We start from the raw sequence: 19,950 nt of genomic DNA, 5'->3' as shown, positions 1-19,950 counted from the left end.
AGAGATGGAAGTCTGCAGCCGATCACGTTCTCAGAGGAGCTCACAATGCGCTGTAGTCTTTTTGTCCCTGGCTGTGGCTCCAGTGTCAGGTATTGTTTTATTGTATAGTAGTGACACAATCCTCCCAAAAGGCTGACTGTGTCACAAACATTTCTTGTTTTTCCAGCTTTAATGTCAGTATTTGCTGTTGCTTATTTGACTTATGAACAACCACCAACAATAAAAGAGTACGCAAATTAAATTAATCTTTTTCTACTATGAAAGTATTTCCCTTTTCTTTATAGGAGTAGATAGTAGATAGATAGTATAGGTATATCTGATTTCGTCTGGTTTGGGCAGGACCCGAAATACTGGTGGCGGTGATGCCCACTCTCTGTATGAGGTCGACGCCCTGCTCCTGGCTCTGTGAAGCATGAATGAAACATGGATGATGAGTTCATACCACGGAGGCCTTCTTCAAACTTAAGACAAAGTTTAAAAATGAGCCACACCTGAGCAGAGTTTTGGACACTAGTCTGCATGGTGTCCCTCAGAGTGTCTGAACCGTCAAGGCTAAACACTGCCCCCGTCATGTAGAGCTGGGGATTACAGAAGATATTAGAACATACAGTAAGTAAGAGCAATAATATGTTATATTCACACAGAGTAGCCAAAGTTTGTAGTAAAGCAACTTTAAAATTATATTACTGAAGTAGAAGTACAATGTAGTACCCCAATAATTACTCAAGTAAATGTAATCAAACAAATCTGAAATTGAATACTGCTCAGACTTGGTATTTACAAAATCCTAAAACCAATCAATTTCTTACACTTTTAGTAAGAGTACTATTACTTTAGATAAAAATATGACTCAAGTAGATGCAAAGGTGCAGTGTCAGAATCAAAGAACTACTCTAACAAGTACAATTTCTTCAAAACATTACTAACAAATATAACTGATACATTCTATGCTTTTAGAGATAAAGATGTTAATGCCATGTGTTGACAGCTGCATTTTAATTTGCCATCCTACTTTAAGTGTGTGTAGGACTTTTAACTGGTAGTTTGCATTGACACAATTTGATATTTTTTATTCAGGGTTTGGGAAACAAGAACCAATCTTTGCTACTATTGCTATACAGTCAATAAAACAACGATCATTTAGTTGTCTGCTAATTTTTTGGGCGTGTTCTCAACTTTCTGAACCAGATCCAAGCAGATTGAGAATTACTTTTGTATGAAAGTTGACTACAAGTGCATCTTTCTACAATGATCATTTAGCTAACATCTTCTATCCAGTGAGGTAAAAAAATAATAATAATAATTAATATTTTGTCATCTGGTATGTATTATAAACCCTCTTTACGTTTGAACCCGAAATCTAACAATATTTTTTCAAATAAGAATGTCAAAATGCCTTTCAGATACAGGGAGGAGGCAGCAGCTGCTCTGCCTCTGGAGCACACACACACTCCTCACAAACTGAGCTGGTGCAATGCAAATGATGCTCTCTCCCTCAGTTTATAACAAATAGAACACCCTGACAATGTGCTCTGTGCGTCCATATTCTAAATAATGTATGAGATGTATTTCTGAAGCGTGTTTTAGGCTCACAGATTCATTATAAAACCGTGAGGCATCATTACATGTGCCGCATGAAAAAGGCGCTTCTGAGCGTGTGTGGACAGGTCTCTATCTTCTTTGTTATTATTTTGTAAGTAGAATCCGGACAATATGGACGATTACATTTCCAAGTTAAAACGTTTTGCAAATCTGGATTTTCAATCAAAGCAAGAGGTTATAACTAAAGGAAGACCTACACCGGAGTTGAACGGGTTGCTTCAGACAGAGTGATATATCTAAAAACACTGACTCTGTTTAGAGAACATTTAGCCTAGTGGTTAGCAACACGGCCTGAGTTCCCACTTGCCCTGGAATTTTTTTCATGTCGAAACATTTTAAACTTCTAGATTGCACAGTCAGCAACAAACGGTCAACAAACAGCATAGTTTGTTTTGGGATGAGTTATGTCAGTCAGAGATAAACGGAGGCAATGGTTTGAATTTGACAACATCAGTGATCGGATTAAAGTCAAGTTTGATCATTTGATGATTTTGGTGAGCTCGCTTTTCTTGGTTTAGTGGATTGCACAACATTTTGATGACACAAAACTGCTGAGCCAGTCAAAATATGCAAGGTTTTTTGACTTTGTGAGACTAGGGGCGGATCTAGTGGGACTTTAACGGTGAGGAATGAATGCAAGTCTCCTGCACAGCTTCTCCACTTTCTGGTCCAGAACGACCCGTTTAAGGTGCTCTTTGGGTTCATTTGCGTTTGTAAACCACGACTCTGAAAGAGTCACTCGCCCTGAACCTCACCGCACGTCTCTGCTTCTATCCCCACGGTGCCTGCAGGTGGTTCATCATAACTGAAGGCTGAGATGGAGTAAATCCTACCTGTGAATCTCGAATTTCGGTGTGTACTGCCACAGGGACACTGCAGCCTCCCTCCTAGAAGATAATGTTGTGATCACTAGAGAAACATCATGGACTGAAGGGGAAAATGGTGAATGAAACCAGTTGTTTGAGGAAAGCCCTTTCAGCGATACACCTCAAAACGGTTTCTGGATCGTGGAGGACAGAAACCATCTCCAAAATGTCTGTGTCCCAGGCTCGTACCTCCACGGCCAACGCCCCCTAGTCAGACATTAAATCTTTACTTTTAACACAAGTTTGAATAAAGAAGTACAAAAATCGTTTGAACTGCATCTTACCTGCCCGACAGCATACATGCAGTCTTCTGGTGCCAGACTCTGCCAATGGAGATTACAAATATATTGAAATCCTATTAAAATCTTTCAGTGGGTGTTAATTGTATTTATTACATCAGTGCAGGTAATTCATTTAGTTCATCAATTCAATTTGTGTATATGAAGAGGGTTTTGTCAGGAAGGCAACTGGTTTGAAATGGCATCTAAATATGAATATACTAGGAGTGACCGTAGAAGTAAAATGTAGAAAGAAAACTGTGTTTAAGATGTGAAATGTTTTTCTGAGGGACGCCACTATTTTACTACACAATGACATTGTCCTTTTGAGTAGATGTATTAGTAGTTTTTCTTTGCAGAGAAAGAGGGTCCAAGGACGGGGGACGCTCTTGGACAGTTATCTTTTGCTTAATTCTTGTGAACGTGAATGCCTTTGGAAAGTCCTGCGAGGCAACTGCTGATTTGATTTTGGGCTGTACAAACATAAACTGAACTGAATTGAATGAAAAGACCTGTGCAATTTTGTGCTCCCAGCTTATCCTCTCGGCCGCAGCCAAAATGATGGCAGCGTAGTTTCCACGCTGAGCAAAACAGTTAAGGCTAAAAAACAATGTGATATGATTCAACATTTAAATTTACTTCAGTGCTCATTGGTTTAGTCTAAGCGTACATATTTTCTATTACCAAACAACTATTTTACAAATTTTGTACAACAGTTTTGGAGCATTGATCAACAATTATAAATATTACTCCCGATCAAGGTAGTTCTTTCTGAAAGATTATAGTAAGTAAGTGAAGTTTCAACACAAATTAAATAGATTTTGCCTCCAAAATGCACCTAACTCCAATATATAGAGGTCAATAAATAAATGTTATAATGCGTTCTCAGAGGTGCAAGTCGTGACAAAGTTATAGCTAATGTTAGTTAGCTCCTTCAAACGCGACCTTATTAGCAAGGTATTTGGACAGTTGGTGTTTTCTTTCGGACTTTCAGGTATCATATGTTTATAAAGTGCCGCAGATGAGATGTCGTTTGCTTTAAATAGACTTATTGCAGTTTTGAAGCTGGAAATACAGACTCCCGATGTTCACTTCAGTAGCATCTGTCTGCCAATAGAACCCACTGTACAACAGAGTGGGCCATAGTAATATTGGTCATATATGATGTCATATCATCATTCTTCTGACTTTTGAACTATGAAAAGCTGCTGTTTTTTGTCCAATTGTGTATAACTTTAATTGTGTTTAATTTCCTTTTTTCACTCATTGTTTCAACACTCAACTCCTGAGCAGTTAAACTCTCCGAGGTCATATGCTTTTTCAGGCACTATCTTCTGTTACATCTTTGTAATAATGTACCCTAAGGCCTGATTTTTATTTCGTCCAAGGTATTCTTGTGCTCATTTTACATCAAAGTAACTGTGTGTAGTCTGTGCTCTTACTGTTAAAAAAGCCTCCCGGCTTACTGTGCTGCAGAGGCTGCACTAGCACTCATGATCAGCTGAGGCTGCAGCTGATGCTGCGGCCGAAGATGATGCTGCAGCTGAGGCTGCGGCAGAGGCTGCAGCTGAGGCTGAGGGTGGAGGCCAGCCAGCGCGCGGGGAAGGCGGGCAGGCCAGCCAGCCAGTGTGTCGACCACGCAGGAGGTTTCGGTGGAAAAATTAACTGGTAAGTCATAGAATCACGTAGACGAGGGAGATGGGGAGGAAGGCGGGCAGGCCAGTCAGCGCGCAGGTGGCCAGACAGGTTTTCTTCACTCTTTCTCCGTGGACTTGATGTCGCTGGATTTCATATTTGCAAAACTAAAAGAAAAGCAAAGAAATGCTTCAACTATAATATATTACAAAACAGCATAAAATAAAACAGACACAAAATTCAAATGTTTTAGGCGAACCTCTCTGTTGCCAGAGAATCACGTAGACGAGGGAGATGGGGAGGAAGGCGGGCAGGCCGGCCAGCGCGCGGGGGGCCAGCCAGGCCGGCCAGCGCGCGGGGGGCCAGCCAGGCCGGCCAGCGCGCGGGGAAAGGGCCGGACTTACTGACAACAACACCTTTTTGTTGTTGTTGATGGTGAGGCGGATCCGTCTTTTCTTTTCATCTGTGACTCGTACTGTCATCATTCCCTGGACCACCATGTTCTGAAGGCCTCCATTACGGTCACAAGTCAACTCGCTTATAATTAAAAAAGCGGGATCCTGAGTTGGGGGGGGGCATTCATTCGGACATGTTTGCCGTCCACAGCAGAGAGGGTAGTTCCACCGCTCCTGGAACTCTGCTGCAATCGACCTCCAGTCCTCTGCTGTGGGCACAGCCATAAATTCTGCCAAGAGACAGTCCCAGATGACAGCTGCAACTTCAGGGACGATGGAGGAGACTGTGGACACACCAACCCTGAAGCTGATGGCAATTGTCCTGTAGGAGTCTCCAATGGCAAGAAAACTGAATAAAAAACAAAGAAACAAATAAATAAAACAAACTATACATAGCCTAAATATAGTTTGCTTGTACTTTTTGCAAATATACCACAATCGATTCTAAAATGGTGCACAAGACCAGGCAATATAAAGACATTTTAATAAAAATACACTTGCAGTTGTATGAGCGTCAAGCTCCGTTTAAATATAGTTCAAACACCGTCCACTATTTACCCTGGTTACCTTTATTAGCTATGTATGAATACACTCTGTTATTACATGAATAATTACTGACCGAAGACAGATGGACAGGCGCTCAGCAGCTGGAATCGAGCGCCTATAGTTGGTGTCCTGGTGGGTTATCCTCGCACCAATGAGGGACAACAGGTCGTCGAACTGGGGACGGGACAGACGAAAGTAGCGCTGAAAGCGCTGATCGTCGAGCCGCAGCTCCTGCAGCAAATGGTGGAATTCACCAAACTCCGATCGCCTCTGCAGTATTTGGTGTACCCACGCAGGTCGGGGGGAAGGCCGGCCAGCGCGCAGGGGGGGAAGGCCGGCCAGCGCAGGGGGGGAAGGAACAAACGGCTGCAGAGAGGTGGCCTCCATCACTTTCGGACAGCACCAGATCCCGGATGTGGATGTAGTCCTGGAGTATTTTTGTCCACCGAGGTGTGTACACTCCATGCCTCTTCGTTGGGGACCTGTGCAGTGCGCACAGCTTGATGCACAGGGCCTCAACCAATCGGCTGGTGCTGGGCCACTGGGCCGGCTCCCCCTGGTGACCGACAAAACACCTCTTCACGCTCTCCACACCCGGTGTCACGATGCCCTTGGGGGCCTTGAAGAGTCCCTGGGCCAGCCTGTCCTGGTGTCTGGGCTGGTAGCTGATCCTCCTCTTTTCTCCATCAGGGAGAGCAGCCCACGTACGCCGCCCAGGTACGCCGCCTCCCGCAGGGACAACAGGTGCTCTGCTAGATCCAGGATCTTATCCCAGCCAGCAGCACAATCAGGCCCAAGAACTGGAGCCTGTAAATGCAGACAATACAATATATAACATTTAGTTTACTACTTCACATCCTGACCCGCTTCAAAAACAGGTGTAAAATGAGACTTTAATATGTGTGCTGTATGTGTACATAGGTTAAATAAATGCACGCACATTTGCTGTTGTGTGAGGGTCAAGTATTCTTAACTATAAATTAAGTACTCACTGAAGGCTGGTCTCCCACACTGGACTCCGGTGGTGTCACAGAGGCAGAGGAGGATGGATCCTGGGCAGGAGGCTGAGGTGAAGCGCTGACTCCCTCTGCGTGGCTGGATGTGGGGGGCTGTGGCGAGGCGGGTCCTGATGCAGGAAGCTGGGGGTCCAAGGCCTGGTCCTCTGCGCAGCTGCTGCGTTGGGCCGGTGTGAGAGGGCTCAAACAGGACAGGCACCGTGAAGTCCTCTGCGTCCTCCTCCACAAAGCCTTCGTCCTGTGCCACCTGCTTGTCCTGCAGCTGCTGCACGAGCATGTCTTACTCTGCCGGGGTCTCCACCACAGTCAGAGCTACACCCGTCTGACTGTACAGGTACTCTGGAAGTGGACGTCACTGGCACTTGTCCCTTGTTAAAACAAACAAAGTACATTTACATTATCAATTCAGATTGAAAATAAGAGCAAACTTTGCTTAAAAGTGATGACCCACCGGGAACGAAGCGGTTCAGGTGGAGGTGGAAGGACTCCAGGGAGGTGAAGCCGCGGGCGCAGCAATAGGTGCTGAGCTCCAGCTTCAGCGTGCCAGTCTTCAGGTAAAGAGAGACGCCCTTAGGGTCCTGAATACAGGCAATGAGCCTCTGCTGGTCCTTCCAGATCTGCTGGATGCACTCATGGTCCAGCAGTGGAACGCCCAGCGTGTCCCGCCCTGCATCACCGTCCAGCTCATCAATGAGTGCCTTGATGAGCCTGGTGGTCTCCTCCACTCCCCTCGTCCTCCTCCGACAGTGCAGCGCCAGCGCCCTCCTGCTGATCCGCTCATTAATGGCCTTCTCCGACACAGCTCCCCCTGCTTTGCCCGGCGCAGAGCTGCCACATCCTCCGGGTCCCACTCAAAGATGCAGCGCAAGAGCCGAGCCATGTACACTCCGTAGAGCTGATGAGCCTCCGTGTTGATTCCAGCGACGAAAAGCCGCATGAAGTGCCAGATGTCGATTAGACGAGTGGAATGGACCATATCTTCAGAGGCCTAACCCTAACCCCAAGACCTAACCCTAACCCCCAAGACCTAACCCTAACCCGGCGAGGTCTAACCCAGCAGTTTCAGGTGCCGCGGCACAAAATAACATGGCAGGTTCACGGCTCTGTAGACACTCCCTTTTAAAACAGCTACATCATAAAGTAATCTCTCATTAAAATGTAATTTGATTCAAATTGTGAAACAAATAGATGCATTTTTGCATTATTCATTTGTTATGCAATATTCAAATAATCTTTTATCGCTGTAACAAATGCTTCTGGAATATCAGACCATATCATTGAGCTCTAGTTTGTCTTGTTGGATCTCAAATTCAACAGCTTCCTGTCCCTGTGTATCCAATTAAAATCATGGGTCATGGTTTGAACATTATTTTATTAATCTCGTTCTTCCTTGTAGCGGGCGCTAGGTTGTCCTCTCCACTATCGAAAAAAAGATAACATTTTGCTTTCGAGATTAAGATTTAATTCAATCTTTTGATAATGATGTTAATTTATTATTGTTTATATTGGATTATTATGAATGACTTTGGCCAAAAAATGAATTGCAATTTCTGATTTATTTATGTTTTGATAGTAGGGTTCGGTTCAAAGTGCACATTTTAAACCTTTCTAGAAGCATAAACATTTGAGAGAAGATTGAACTCTGAAAATTTGACAGGAAAATTAGTTGTTTGCAAAGGGAACAAAGAGTTAAGGCAAAGTATAACAATTGTGACAATTATATCAATTGCCACAGTAGAACTGAACTCTAAAGATGTTATCAACCATTCATTTCACATTAAGTCTCAGTATGTTACTGTGAAAGGCAGATGTAAAAAAGACTGTGGCAAAATTAGACAGCAGTATACATTTTATTGTACTTAGTTGTAACAGTCAACATGTTTTATAATGTCTTATTCACTAAGATTTGACAACTTAAAAGTACAATGATAAAATGAATCATCATCCATTAGTCATTTCAGTGACAGGTGATTATATAGTGTCGTGAACACTTTATAGTTAACTTTACAAATATAATGCACTTGATAATTATTAATAATATAATAATAATAATTCATATGACAATTTGTTTTTGGAAAATTGAATTGTGCATTGGTTTCAATTATGGTGTAATGATTGTAATGATGACAGAAACGCCTGATGAGCTCTGGTTCCTCCTCAGCCCAGCAGAGGATGTACTTCCTGAGGCAGCTGAGGAAAGCCAAGCTGCCAGCGCAGATGGATCAGTTCTACACGGCCATCATTGAGTCCATCCTCACCTCCTCCATCACGCGTGGTACACTGGAGCCACAGCCAGGGACAAACAGAGACGAGAGAGAGACTTCCATCTCTGCAGGACCTGCACGTCTCCAGGACTCCGGGACGAGCAGGTCAAATTTAGTGTATCTTGTGCCACTTTCCCTAACATAGACATTAGTATCTCTGTAAACTATAACACAGATAATAAATATAGATGCTTTACTAATTTCCTGTACCCTGTGACAGAAGCTTCAGTGTTGAGTTGATTCATCTCAGTCCAGAGCTTAGCTAAATGTAAAGTTGGTGTCAATGTGTTGTTTGCTAGCGCCGAGGCCCCACTCCGCTCGGACCGCCGAGGCCCCCTCTCACAGGGCTAGAGAGTCCGGCTCCTCACCTGCTCCTCACACCCTCCCCTGCGCCTCCCTTAAACCTCCGGGCACTGCCCACAGAGGACGGCTCACACCTGATTAGAATATGTCCACTTAGCACTGGACTCAGATAGAGCCGGATGCTGAATCTGTGGTCGGCTTCGTGCGTTGAAAAGTTGACTTGTTTTCTGTAAGAGCTGCTCACTGCGTCGAGTCCGAGCTCAACCTGGCGAGGACTGAGCGTGAGCGGTATTTATACACCTGCCAATCTGCAACGTCACGAATTACCATGGCATTTCTCCATAGAAACCGGAAAAACAGAATTTGAAAAATGCACCTGTGTGGACAGCGCTGTAGGTTTATATGAGGCTGGACTCCTAATCTGGACATTTGCGCTTGGATGACCTCTTCCCCCTCTTCTCCAGACCCGAGCGGGCCTTCTGCGGGTCAAGGTTTTCAGGCCTTGACGCGCAGAAGCCCTAGCATCGGAGCTGATGGTCAATTCTCCCAGTGTATTATGTATTTTACTCTGATGCTACTGAACCAAATGCACTACAGAAATGACCAGCAGCTCACTGTCCCTGTGCCAGATAATGTTTATGTTGAAAAGGCACCACATAAATATACCACCCAAGCTTCAAACAGGGACAATGTCTTAATTTACTTTATGATTTGTTAATGAGAGAAGTAGCACCTATTTGCAGAGACAATTTATTCTGAAATCTGGCTTGTAATGTGTGCAAGCAATCCTGAGACACTGTCCAAGCTGCACATCTGTCAGTCTGTTTCTGTTCTGATTCTTAATATTGTTCATGACAATATTATGATGAAAGATGCTTCATAGGTAGATGTGAATATAGTGAGCAGGTACAGGACAAGAGCTGATGCATTTCTAAACTCACATCTGGGAACCACATGGACCCAAAAGTCAGTGATTGTAACATCCTTGTGTTGTACTTTGAGGACTTCAGATGTTTGCAGCTCCAACATCTCCATTTGAAGAACAGCCTCATCTCAGGAAGGAACCAGCTTTTTAGCCTCCACAGTCCACTGACCATCATCTGCTGCACTGAAGGGCCGTCTCAGGAACAGAAGGATCTGAGTGGACAGTTTGGGGCTGTGCTCAAAGCGCTCTCTAATGGCTTTCCTAATTTTCAGAGGTTCCAAGATACAATCAGCGAGGCAGCAGTGGTATTCTCTTGAGCAGATGTCGATTTATTGTGTGCTCTTTTTTGTTCTTTTATAGGATTTTATGTTTGTCGACCGTGAAGGAGGTTTCAGTCGAGACATCTTACAGAGCTGTCGTCGTCTACATGGGCCACTTTGGTAACCTGTGGGACACACAAAAACAAGGTTTTATTGCCACAGTTTAGGATATTAGTTTAGGACTATTTGCTCATCATTTTTTAACCTTCTGTATGTCTTAATGTTTGCACAAATTAAACGTTACAGTAACAGAGAAACTCCTGAATTGTATCAGCAGACTATCCTGTTCCACTAAAATGGAAAAATCAAAGAACATTTCTAATATTTTTATTTACTATTGAAAGATGATAGGACTTGTTCAAAATGTAATAAAATGATCAAATATCCTCCACTGCAAGCATTTAGGGCAGCGGTTTGTGCAGTAAATTTGCCAAAGAACTGACTTCAGGTTTTACCTTACTGATATGGGTTGACAAGAATGCATTTTGAGTTATCCCAATATTGTCAAATAATGCTTAAGAAGATAAATAATACATCTGTACTCAATATATAGAACATGTACTGTGAATGACTTACAACCAAAGAAAATTGAAAGCAGAATGGTTGATGCCCCACTGGAATCAGCATCATAATCCACCTTTTCATCATTGAATTCTTTGTCACTCAAGAAGTCAATCCACCTTTTCTTTGGTCGTTCTCTCTCAGGTGCCGGACGCTGCTTTTTAACCGGGGATTTTATATTTGCAATATATATATGACCAACATTACTATGGCCCACTCTATTGTACAGTGGGTTTTATTGGCAGACAGGTAAAACTGCACGATCATGCTAATGACAGGAGCTAAAGCCACAGCTAGCATCGAATGCTACTGAACTGAACATCTGCACTTCAGGCTTCAAAACTGCAATAAGTCTATTTAAAGCAAACGACATCTCATCTGCCACACTTTATAAACATATTATACCCGAAAGTCCAAAAGAAAACACAACCATCCAAATATGTTGCTAATAAGGTCGCGTTTGAAGGAGCTAACTAGCATTAGCTTTAACTTTGTTACGACTTGCAGCTCTGAAAACGCATTATAACAGACTGTTACTCACCATGTTTGTCTCTTTCTATAAAATCGCAAACTTTCTCTGTGTATGAAATGTCATAAATTATTGGTCCTGGATATATTTATTGAAATTGAGTTTTTTATTTATTATTTATTCATTTATTGACCTTTATATATTGGAGTTAGGTGCATTTTTGAGGCAAAATCTAATTTCATTTATGTGTTGAAACTTTACATACTATTTTATCTGTCAGAAAGAACTACCTAGATTGTGAGTAATACTTATAATAGTTGTTATAATTTAATTCAATTAATATTGTCACTGCTTTAAAACTGTTCGAAATTCGTAATATATTTGTTTGGTAATAAAAAAATATGTATGCTTAAAATAAACCCATGAGCATATCACATTTTTTAGCCTTAACTGTTTTGCTCAGCGTGGAAACTACGCTGCCATCATTTTGGCTGCGGCCGAGAGGATAAGCTGGGAGCACAAAGTTGCACAGGTCTTTTCATTTAATTCAGTTCAGTTTATGTTTGTACAGCCCAAAATCAAATCAGCAGTTGCCTCGCAGGACTTTCCAAAGGCATTCACGTTCACAAGAATTAAGCAAAAGATAACTGTCCAAGAGCGTCCCCCGTCCTTGGACCCTCTTTCTCTGCAAAGAAAAACTACTAATACATCTACTCAAAAGGACAATGTCATTGTGTAGTCTGTTTAAAATGTGAAATGTTTTTCTGAGGGACGCCACTATTTTCTGTTTTCTTTCAACATTTTACTTCTACGGTCACTCCTAGTATATTCATATTTAGATACCATTTCAAACCAGTTGACTTCCTGACAAAACCCTCTTCATATACACGTCTTGAACTAAATGATGGGTCCATGGGCAGGAACGTGAGGGAGGAAAAGGCCTTTGCCCGCATGAGGATTGGCCATACTGGACTCAATTGGTCACTGAGTAGGATAGGCAAACATCCGACCGGCCTATGTGGTCACTGTCGGGTGCCAGAGACTGTCGAGCATGTGCTGATTCGCTGTGCGGCTTATGAAAGAGAGAGGACCAGGTTGGCCTTGTGGTTTTGGAATTAGGGGTCGGGAGTTCAATCTGCGGAACGTTCTTGCGATCCAGTCACAGGGTTTGTGTGTTGTTGTTGTTGTTGTTTTATGGCGGTTGGCATCCGAGTGTTGCATTACCGCCAGACTTTATTCCTCAGACGTTTCGTAGTCCTCAGACTCTGTCGTAGTCCGTAAAAGTACTCCTCCCATCGCTTTGGCGTTACAAAGCCCATGAGGTCATGATGTGTTTTTGTGACTAGAATAGTTGTTGTGTCAGAGACCAACCGGCTTTATTCCAGGGAGACTCTTCTTCACCTTCCTCGCCCTCTTTGACGTTCGGTGCTTTGGAAGTACAAAGCCCATGAGATCATGGGACGTCTTTGTTGTTTTACAAAGCCCATGAGGTCATGGGACGTCTTTGTCGTTTTATCCTTTAGAAGTCCTTCTTCCATCACTTTGGCGTTTCTAGGCCCATGAAGTCCAAGCGCGCTAGAACATCCTCTTGCTCCTCATCCTCGGCTCAGTCTCCAACACCCCCCACCTGCAGCTGTGGTTGCTTACTTATATAGCACAGGGTCGGGTAAACGTTTATAGAGTTGGGGTGTGTTGGAGACTGAGCCGAGGATGAGGAGCAAGAGGATGTTCTAACGCGCTTTGAACTCATGGGCTCAGAAACACCAAAGTGATGGAAGAAGAACTTCTGAAGGATACAACAACAAAGACATCTCATGACCTCATGGGCTTTGTAACACCTAAGCAATGGAATAAGAACTTTTAAGGACTATGACAAAGTCTGAGGGATAAAGTCTGGCAGTAATGCAACACTCGGATGCCAACCGCCATAAAACAACAACATCAACAACAACAGCAGCTGTCAGTTAATGTAACACTTGGACACCAGCCGCCATAAAAGACCAAAGAAGAAAAAAAAATACTTTTTACGAAGAAATTTTTTTTTTCACATTGCCTGCAACATTATACATAATCTCTGGATTCAAAGTAATGTTCATGATGCATTGTATTTTTTCTCATGGACCAAGTGGACCAAGCAAAGCCCTCAAGCTGGGCACTAAAGGGAAAGAAGTCGACAACTTTGTGGACAAACTCAAATCTAAGCGTGAGACCATCATGGCTTCCACAGGAAAGAGAGGCTCGGACACATCCGAAGTCCTGCCGCCGCTAGACAATGTCGAGAGGTACAGAAAATTCAATTAATGATCGCTCGGTTACGCAGTTGCACGGCAGATAAGATTACTAGGATCCTGTTTGTGACTGGAGATAACGTAAACATTGTTGACTGTATCCTGTATTGGAAGGGGTCTGTAATTCACAACCATCAACACCAATTACCTCAAAAACGTGGCAACATTAATTTGACTTGTTGTGCCTGTGCCGCCAGTGTACACGTGCGAGTGGAGGAGAAGATGTCTTTGACTTGTGACCGTGAGGGATTCCTTCAGAACATGGAGGTCCTGGGATTGATGACGTACGAGTCACAGATGAAACGAAAAGACGGATCCGCCTCACCATCAACAACGACGTCATCAACAACATCAAAAGAAAAGGAGCGCTGATGCAAGTAAGTCCGGCCCTCTCCCTGCACTAACAATTGTACTCGTGTGTTGTCCAAAGCCAGTTCTTATGCCAGAATTAGAATCTATACTGCACGGAACGGAATCTGTCTTTATCAAAAGGTTTGTAACTCCTGATTTAGGGCTGCAAGACGTAGCTAATTTAATTCCCTTTGCAATCAACTAATTATTGTGTCTTATTAGGAAAAAAGACTGTGTTCAGACTTCAATCGTCTCTCAAATGTTTATGTTTCATTTTTTGGCCAAAGTCATTCATAATAATACAATATAACCAATAATAAATTAGCACTATTATGGAAATATTACATTAAATCTTGATCTGTAAAGCAAAATTGTCATCGTTGTGGAGAGGACAACCTAGCGCAAGGAAGAACAAGATTAATGAAATGTTTAAATTGTGACCCATGATTTTAATAGGATTCTTTCATTTTCCCAGACACATCCAGACGTGGACAAGAAACTGTTCAGGGGCGAGTCAGTGATTGCTCTGAAAACCCCGGAGAAGTCGTTCCCTGTCAACAATGACATGGGCATTCTTAGGTGGAAGCTAAAGACCACAGACGATCCCCTCCTCATACCTCTAACCAGTGAGTCCATGATCTCAGTGAACTACATGGGCTTTTGTGGCTGAGCTCTTCATCATCTCTGCCTCCTCTTCTTCACAGTAATATGCTGGCCTTCAGAGAGCAAAACCAACTGCGACGTCGTGATTCGATATGAGCTCCAAGAAGAAAACCTCAAGCTCAATAATGTGGTCATTAGCATCCCTGTGCCGTAAGTAGCCCGTTATTCCAGAAACTTTTATCTCAAATTCAAGATTTTATTTAGTTTTTTTTCCAAATGTAACGATTTATAATAAACTAAAACATTTTAGTGTAGTGAGAAAGCACTTTATACAGTTTGCACTGAATTATTTTAGGTGTTCTGATTGTTGTCGGTCGGAATTTGAATATTGCATAAAAAATGGATAATGGAAATATTTATCTATTCTTTGTTTCACAATTTGAATCTAATTATTATACAATATTTTAATGAGAGATTACTTTACAATGTAGCTGTTTTAAAAATTCACAGACACAAAAGCTTTTTATTTTATTTATTTTTTTGCTCATATTTTCTTTCTTTTTTTTTATCATAACCAAACGGTATAATCCCAAAAACATTTCACACAGCCAAACATTATTAAAGGAGCCAGGGTTTCTCAGGAGAGTAGTCTTCGATGTTGATTTTCCACACAGACAGCAGAGGGCGCTGATGGACACTTCAAACACCCCGCAAATGCATATTATTGTACTATTTTGTTTCTCAATCTGTAGTTGCCAATTCTGCCGATACACCTTATTGTTCTTGATATCAGCCGTTATTCTAAGGAGTCATTTTGATCTGGTGGTAACTATTTTTTGTCTTTACGATTATATTGTGACCTAAATAATCACCATTATTGATTAACCTATAATTCTCGACATCCCCAGATATGAAGTTGTATACTTCAAATTAATGATTGTTTTTACTGATAAACAATAAATCAACGTGAAAATGGTTATTACAAAAAACTATATACCTTTAACTGGATTTATGTATAACTGGGCTGATACTTATAGACCTAAATATTGTCCATAATGTGTGTAAAGATCATTTGACAAACAACAGGCCGCTTTACATTTTCAATCGTACATTTTATTCCATTAAAGTCTTCTCCACACAACCATGGCTACATTGAACTCTGGAGAGAAGTAGAACAAACAAGAACATAAAAGACCCATCAAATGTAGTTTAAGATATCGCGTGGGTTTAAACTATATACATAGCAGATTCTCTTATAGTAACATAAATACATCACTGCTGCGGCGCTCCGGGAACAGGAGGGCCACAGGTTCAGGCCAGACAGGTTTTTTTCACTCTTTCTCCATGGACTTGATGTCGCTGACTTACAGGATTTCATATTTGTCGAACCACGCAGGTTTCGGTGGAAAAATTAAGTCCTCATATTATGGGCTACTTTGGTAACCTATGGGACACACAAAAACAGGGTTTTATTGCCACAGTTTAGGATATTAGTTCAGGACTATTTATTAATTACTTTTGAACCTTCTGTACATCTTTAATGTTTGTACAAGTTTAAACATTACAGTAACAGAAACTACTCATAAAAATGTAGTCCTAATTACTCGAGTGGGCTATGAGTTCTTTTACAGTGTACTCATGTACTAAAAAATGATACTCTTCTAAATGTTTGTGTCACAGGATAGTATCTAAATACAGTAGGGACAGAAATAATGAGTTAACACCAGACAAAGTATGAAGATAATCATCCCCTTTTAATAAAGAAAATTAGAAATGTAAAGAGTTAATCAGTTTCCCCAGCACACACAGAAATGCACAGCAAAATCAACTGCACACAAAACACAGCAAATGTTGGTGTGTATTACAAATAATAAAGTCCTAAAACCGGCATCTAAACACACCCTACGTTGCAGACCTGTATCAATGCTTGTGTGCAGTGTGACCAAAAACCCTTGGCCACTTCACTCCGTGAGCAAAATAAAATAAAAGCAGAGTATCTGGCGTAAACGTGTTAATTCCACCAGATTTGTCCGGTCCGTTCTCGCGTAGTCTTCGTCTCGTGGCTCCAATGGCGCTGCAGGTGCGTGGCCCGCACTTGTTCCATTACGTCTCGCTCTTGTTTCCAACGTGGCCAGAGGTACTCTGAGCGTCGCAGGCACTCAGAGTGCTGTCTGGATCCGTCTCTTGTTGTCCAGTCCGGCAACGATTCACTGTCCGCTCGTGGTCGGCGAAACGCGCAGCAAACAGTACTTTAATGAGGTAGTTCTCTACGAGCTCAATTACCAAGTTACGAGTGATAAAAACACTGTCCACTTGCTTCGCGTTGAAACTACAGTGTCCTCAATCACACATCACACACTAGTCTTAACGGTGGATTGTCTCATCGACAATACACAAAACATTACAAAAGTCACAAAACTAGAGCGTTTTACTAAACCTCGTGTTTTCGGGCAACCTCGCCACGTCTCTTTTTTTCTCCTCCTCCTCCTCTTCTTCTTCTTCTTCTTCTTCTTCTTCTTCTTCTTCTTCTTCTTCTTCTTCTTCTTCTTCTTCTTCTTCTTCTTCTTCTTCTTCTTCTTCTTCTTCTTCTTCTTCTTCTTCTTCTTCTTCTTCTTCTTCTTCTTCTTCTTCTTCTTCGTTTTGTTTTATGGCGAGTGGCACTCATCATTTCCGCCATCTACTGTTGCTTGATGCTATGTCTATATACAGTGCTCACCCAGTCCATCATAAAGAGTCCTTATTCCGCAGTATGTGCAACCCCTTCCCTTAACATCTGGTGCAGTTCTTCCCCGGTGACATCTTTAACGTCCAAAAAAGTCCTCGCTGCTTCAAGAATTACATTTATTCGTTACGACCTTCCCTGAAGTCCACAAGCACAATTTATGACCATAATAATGAAGGCAAAAAATGATTTTTTATCCACAGAGATGAAATCATCTTTGCACACTTTTGTTTCTTCAACATTTTCCACACCTTCCTTAAAGGTGCCATAACGTGCTTTTTTTCACGTTTCGTAGTCTATCCTAAGTGTATAATTGATAATAATAAGGGTTGTGCAACACCCTTAACATAATAGTTAAGAAATATCACCCAGACCTTGGACCCCCTCACCAACCCGGAAATGCAAACGGCTTGGTTTGATATTCGCCCCCACCCTTGCGAAGAGCGATCTGGCTCCCCCGCCCAACCCGTGACGTAGTCTCAGAGCGCGTGTGTGCCCCGCCCACCCGTGACGTAGTCCCACAGCTGTCTGCTCCGTGCTGCGCCGCTCCTGCCGCGCGACTGAGTGAGAAACGATAGAACTTCAGATCAACATTACTTTGAGCCGAAATAAATCTGGTGTTTATTCTACAGCGTGCGCAGAACATATATGTCTATAGATCTATATATATATATATATATATATATATATATATATATATATATATATATATATATATATATATATATATAAAGTCTTATGTCCATCGCGCTCTTATTTCCTGGTTTTTCGGTATCGGATAGAACTTCTCTCCGTTTATTTTCCCGGTTGCTGCATCAACTGCCACATCAACCTTCACCATTGTGATAATAGTAAAGAGTGCGATATCATTAATGAAGTTTTGGGCCTCTGTGAGCCGTGTTTCGTCGTAAATCGAAGCAGAAAAACTCCAGGCGGGAGGCGGGTGGAGAGGGGGGAGGGGGAGGGTGAGGGGGATGGTGACGCGTGCCTGTGATTATGACGCGGTCGTGTGAACACCCCCCGTCAGTTTGGAGATTCGAGGAAAGGAGATAGTCTGTAATATAGCTAAGCACTGCGGGAATCAATCAAAAAAACACTGGGTACATATATGAAGCACAAATAGCAATGTAAGAAGGTTAAAAGCTCTGAAAAGTCGATTTTGCATGTTATGGGACCTTTAACTTTCTTTACAGCTTCAGCATATGTCAGCTTGTTTTCAGTCCTTACTTTACACACTTTTCCTCCCAGTTTCCTCCTCGGGCAGCTCATTGTTCCCACACGATGATTCCCGTTACAGTGCAAACATTTTATAACACTTTCCTCTTCCGCACATTTCTCAAATTCACAATCATTCTCTCCACATCTTGCACATCTTCTCTTCCTTCTACACACTGCAGCCACATGTCCATATTCCTGACAGGAGTAACACCGGAGTGGTGCTCTTTCAAAGGCCCGAACTGGGTAGCTTACATGATCCAGGTACAGATTTGCAGGTAATGACTCACCAAAAAAAGTCACACAAATAGACTCACTTTCCTCTCTCATTCCGTTCACAAATCGAGACAACCTTTTAACCTCACAGACATCAGCAACACTCAAAAACATCTTTTCATTCAACATAATACCGACACCACTTATTACCAGCTTTCACTCTCTTTTTTCCATCCAGATCAAAACACCTCACACTAGCAGTTCCATAGTTCTCGATCTCCAGGGCTGTATCTCCCTGATCTTTATTTGTGCAGTCAATAATCACCATTCCACTCCTTGTTAATCTTGACTGATTGCACTTCCCCCACCACCTGCCCAACAAATCTTCCCACTTCATGTTGATCATTGAAAACTCTGTCCTTTCTCGTCACAGAAATCATTCCAACCCCATATTTTTTTATCACTATTCACATTTTTACAAGTTTCTCTCAAGGAAACCTCATCCTTTCTATTCCTCTTATCTTCAAGTAACCACACTTTTACTTTTCCGAAAACACTCGGACTCAATTTCTTTCCTCCACGTGCTTTAGAAATCCGACCATCACGCTCTCTCCTCGACTCCTTTATCTCGCCGATCGACCTCCAATGAAAATGATCGCCTTTATTTGTGCTCCCTTTTCTCTCAATTTTTCCATCATCTTTGCTTTTCTGTTTCTGATCCTTCTTTTCCGCTCTCGTCACAATCTGATTCCATCCGGCGACATCCGGCTTCCCCCCCTGACCCTCTTCTTCTTCTTCTTCTTCTTCTTCTTCTTCTTCTTCTTCTTCTTCTTCTTCTTCTTCTTCTTCTTCTTCTTCTTCTTCTTCTTCTTCTTCTTCTTCTTCTTCTTCTTCTTCTTCTTCTTCTTCTTCTTCTTCTTCTTCTTCTTCTTCTTCTTCTTCTTCTTCGTTTTGTTTTATGGCGAATGGCACTCAACACTTAGGTGCTTACTTGGGTCTTACTTACTGATTGTTTCGTTTTGTTTTGTTTATAAGAGTTCTTCTATTAAGAGTGTTTTTTTTTTCAAACTTCCTATAAGTTATCTGTCCTTTCCCTCTGTATCTACTGCGTTGTAACGCCGAAATTTCCCCATGTGTGGACAATAAAGGATTATCTTATCTTATCTTCTGAGTTTGTTTTGTGCCTCAGGTCCGGTGTGGGGCCCCCAGTGATCGGGCACCTGGATGGAGAATACAAACATGATAGTCGAAGAAACGTGCTGGAGTGGCGTTTCCCGGTTATCGATGCCAAGAACAAGATGGGCAGCCTCAGCAT

General features: G+C 42.2%; 1 protein-coding gene across 1 annotated transcript; it reads right to left on the bottom strand.

Moving 5' to 3' along the window:
* Window positions 1-241: 241 nt before the first annotated feature.
* LOC140370009 (porphobilinogen deaminase-like) lies at window positions 242-2,826 on the bottom strand. Its single transcript, XM_072456996.1, has 5 exons — window positions 2,753-2,826; window positions 2,556-2,675; window positions 2,436-2,489; window positions 492-578; window positions 242-403 (listed from the first exon to the last, which is right to left on the bottom strand). Exons 1-5 carry the CDS (start codon window positions 2,768-2,770, stop codon window positions 242-244), a joined length of 441 nt encoding a protein of 146 aa, XP_072313097.1. The 5' UTR covers window positions 2,771-2,826.
* Between the last annotated feature and the right edge of the window lie 17,124 nt (window positions 2,827-19,950).

The sequence above is a fragment of the Eucyclogobius newberryi genome, unplaced genomic scaffold, assembly GCF_026437365.1.
Source record: "Eucyclogobius newberryi isolate DKJ021-1_F unplaced genomic scaffold, fEucNew1.0.hap1 SCAF_10, whole genome shotgun sequence".
NCBI classification, from domain to species: Eukaryota; Metazoa; Chordata; class Actinopteri; order Gobiiformes; family Gobiidae; genus Eucyclogobius; species Eucyclogobius newberryi.
This window is presented reverse-complemented; position numbering and strand designations above follow the sequence as displayed.

Excerpts from the sequence above, each read along its gene's own strand:
- LOC140370009 (XM_072456996.1), bottom strand. Across the intron at positions 2,490-2,555 it reads GGGCTTTCCTCAAACAACTG|GAGGGAGGCTGCAGTGTCCC; the intron begins GTTTCATTCACC and ends ATTATCTTCTAG. Across the intron at positions 404-491 it reads GTGTCCAAAACTCTGCTCAG|AGCCAGGAGCAGGGCGTCGA; the intron begins GTGTGGCTCATT and ends CATGCTTCACAG.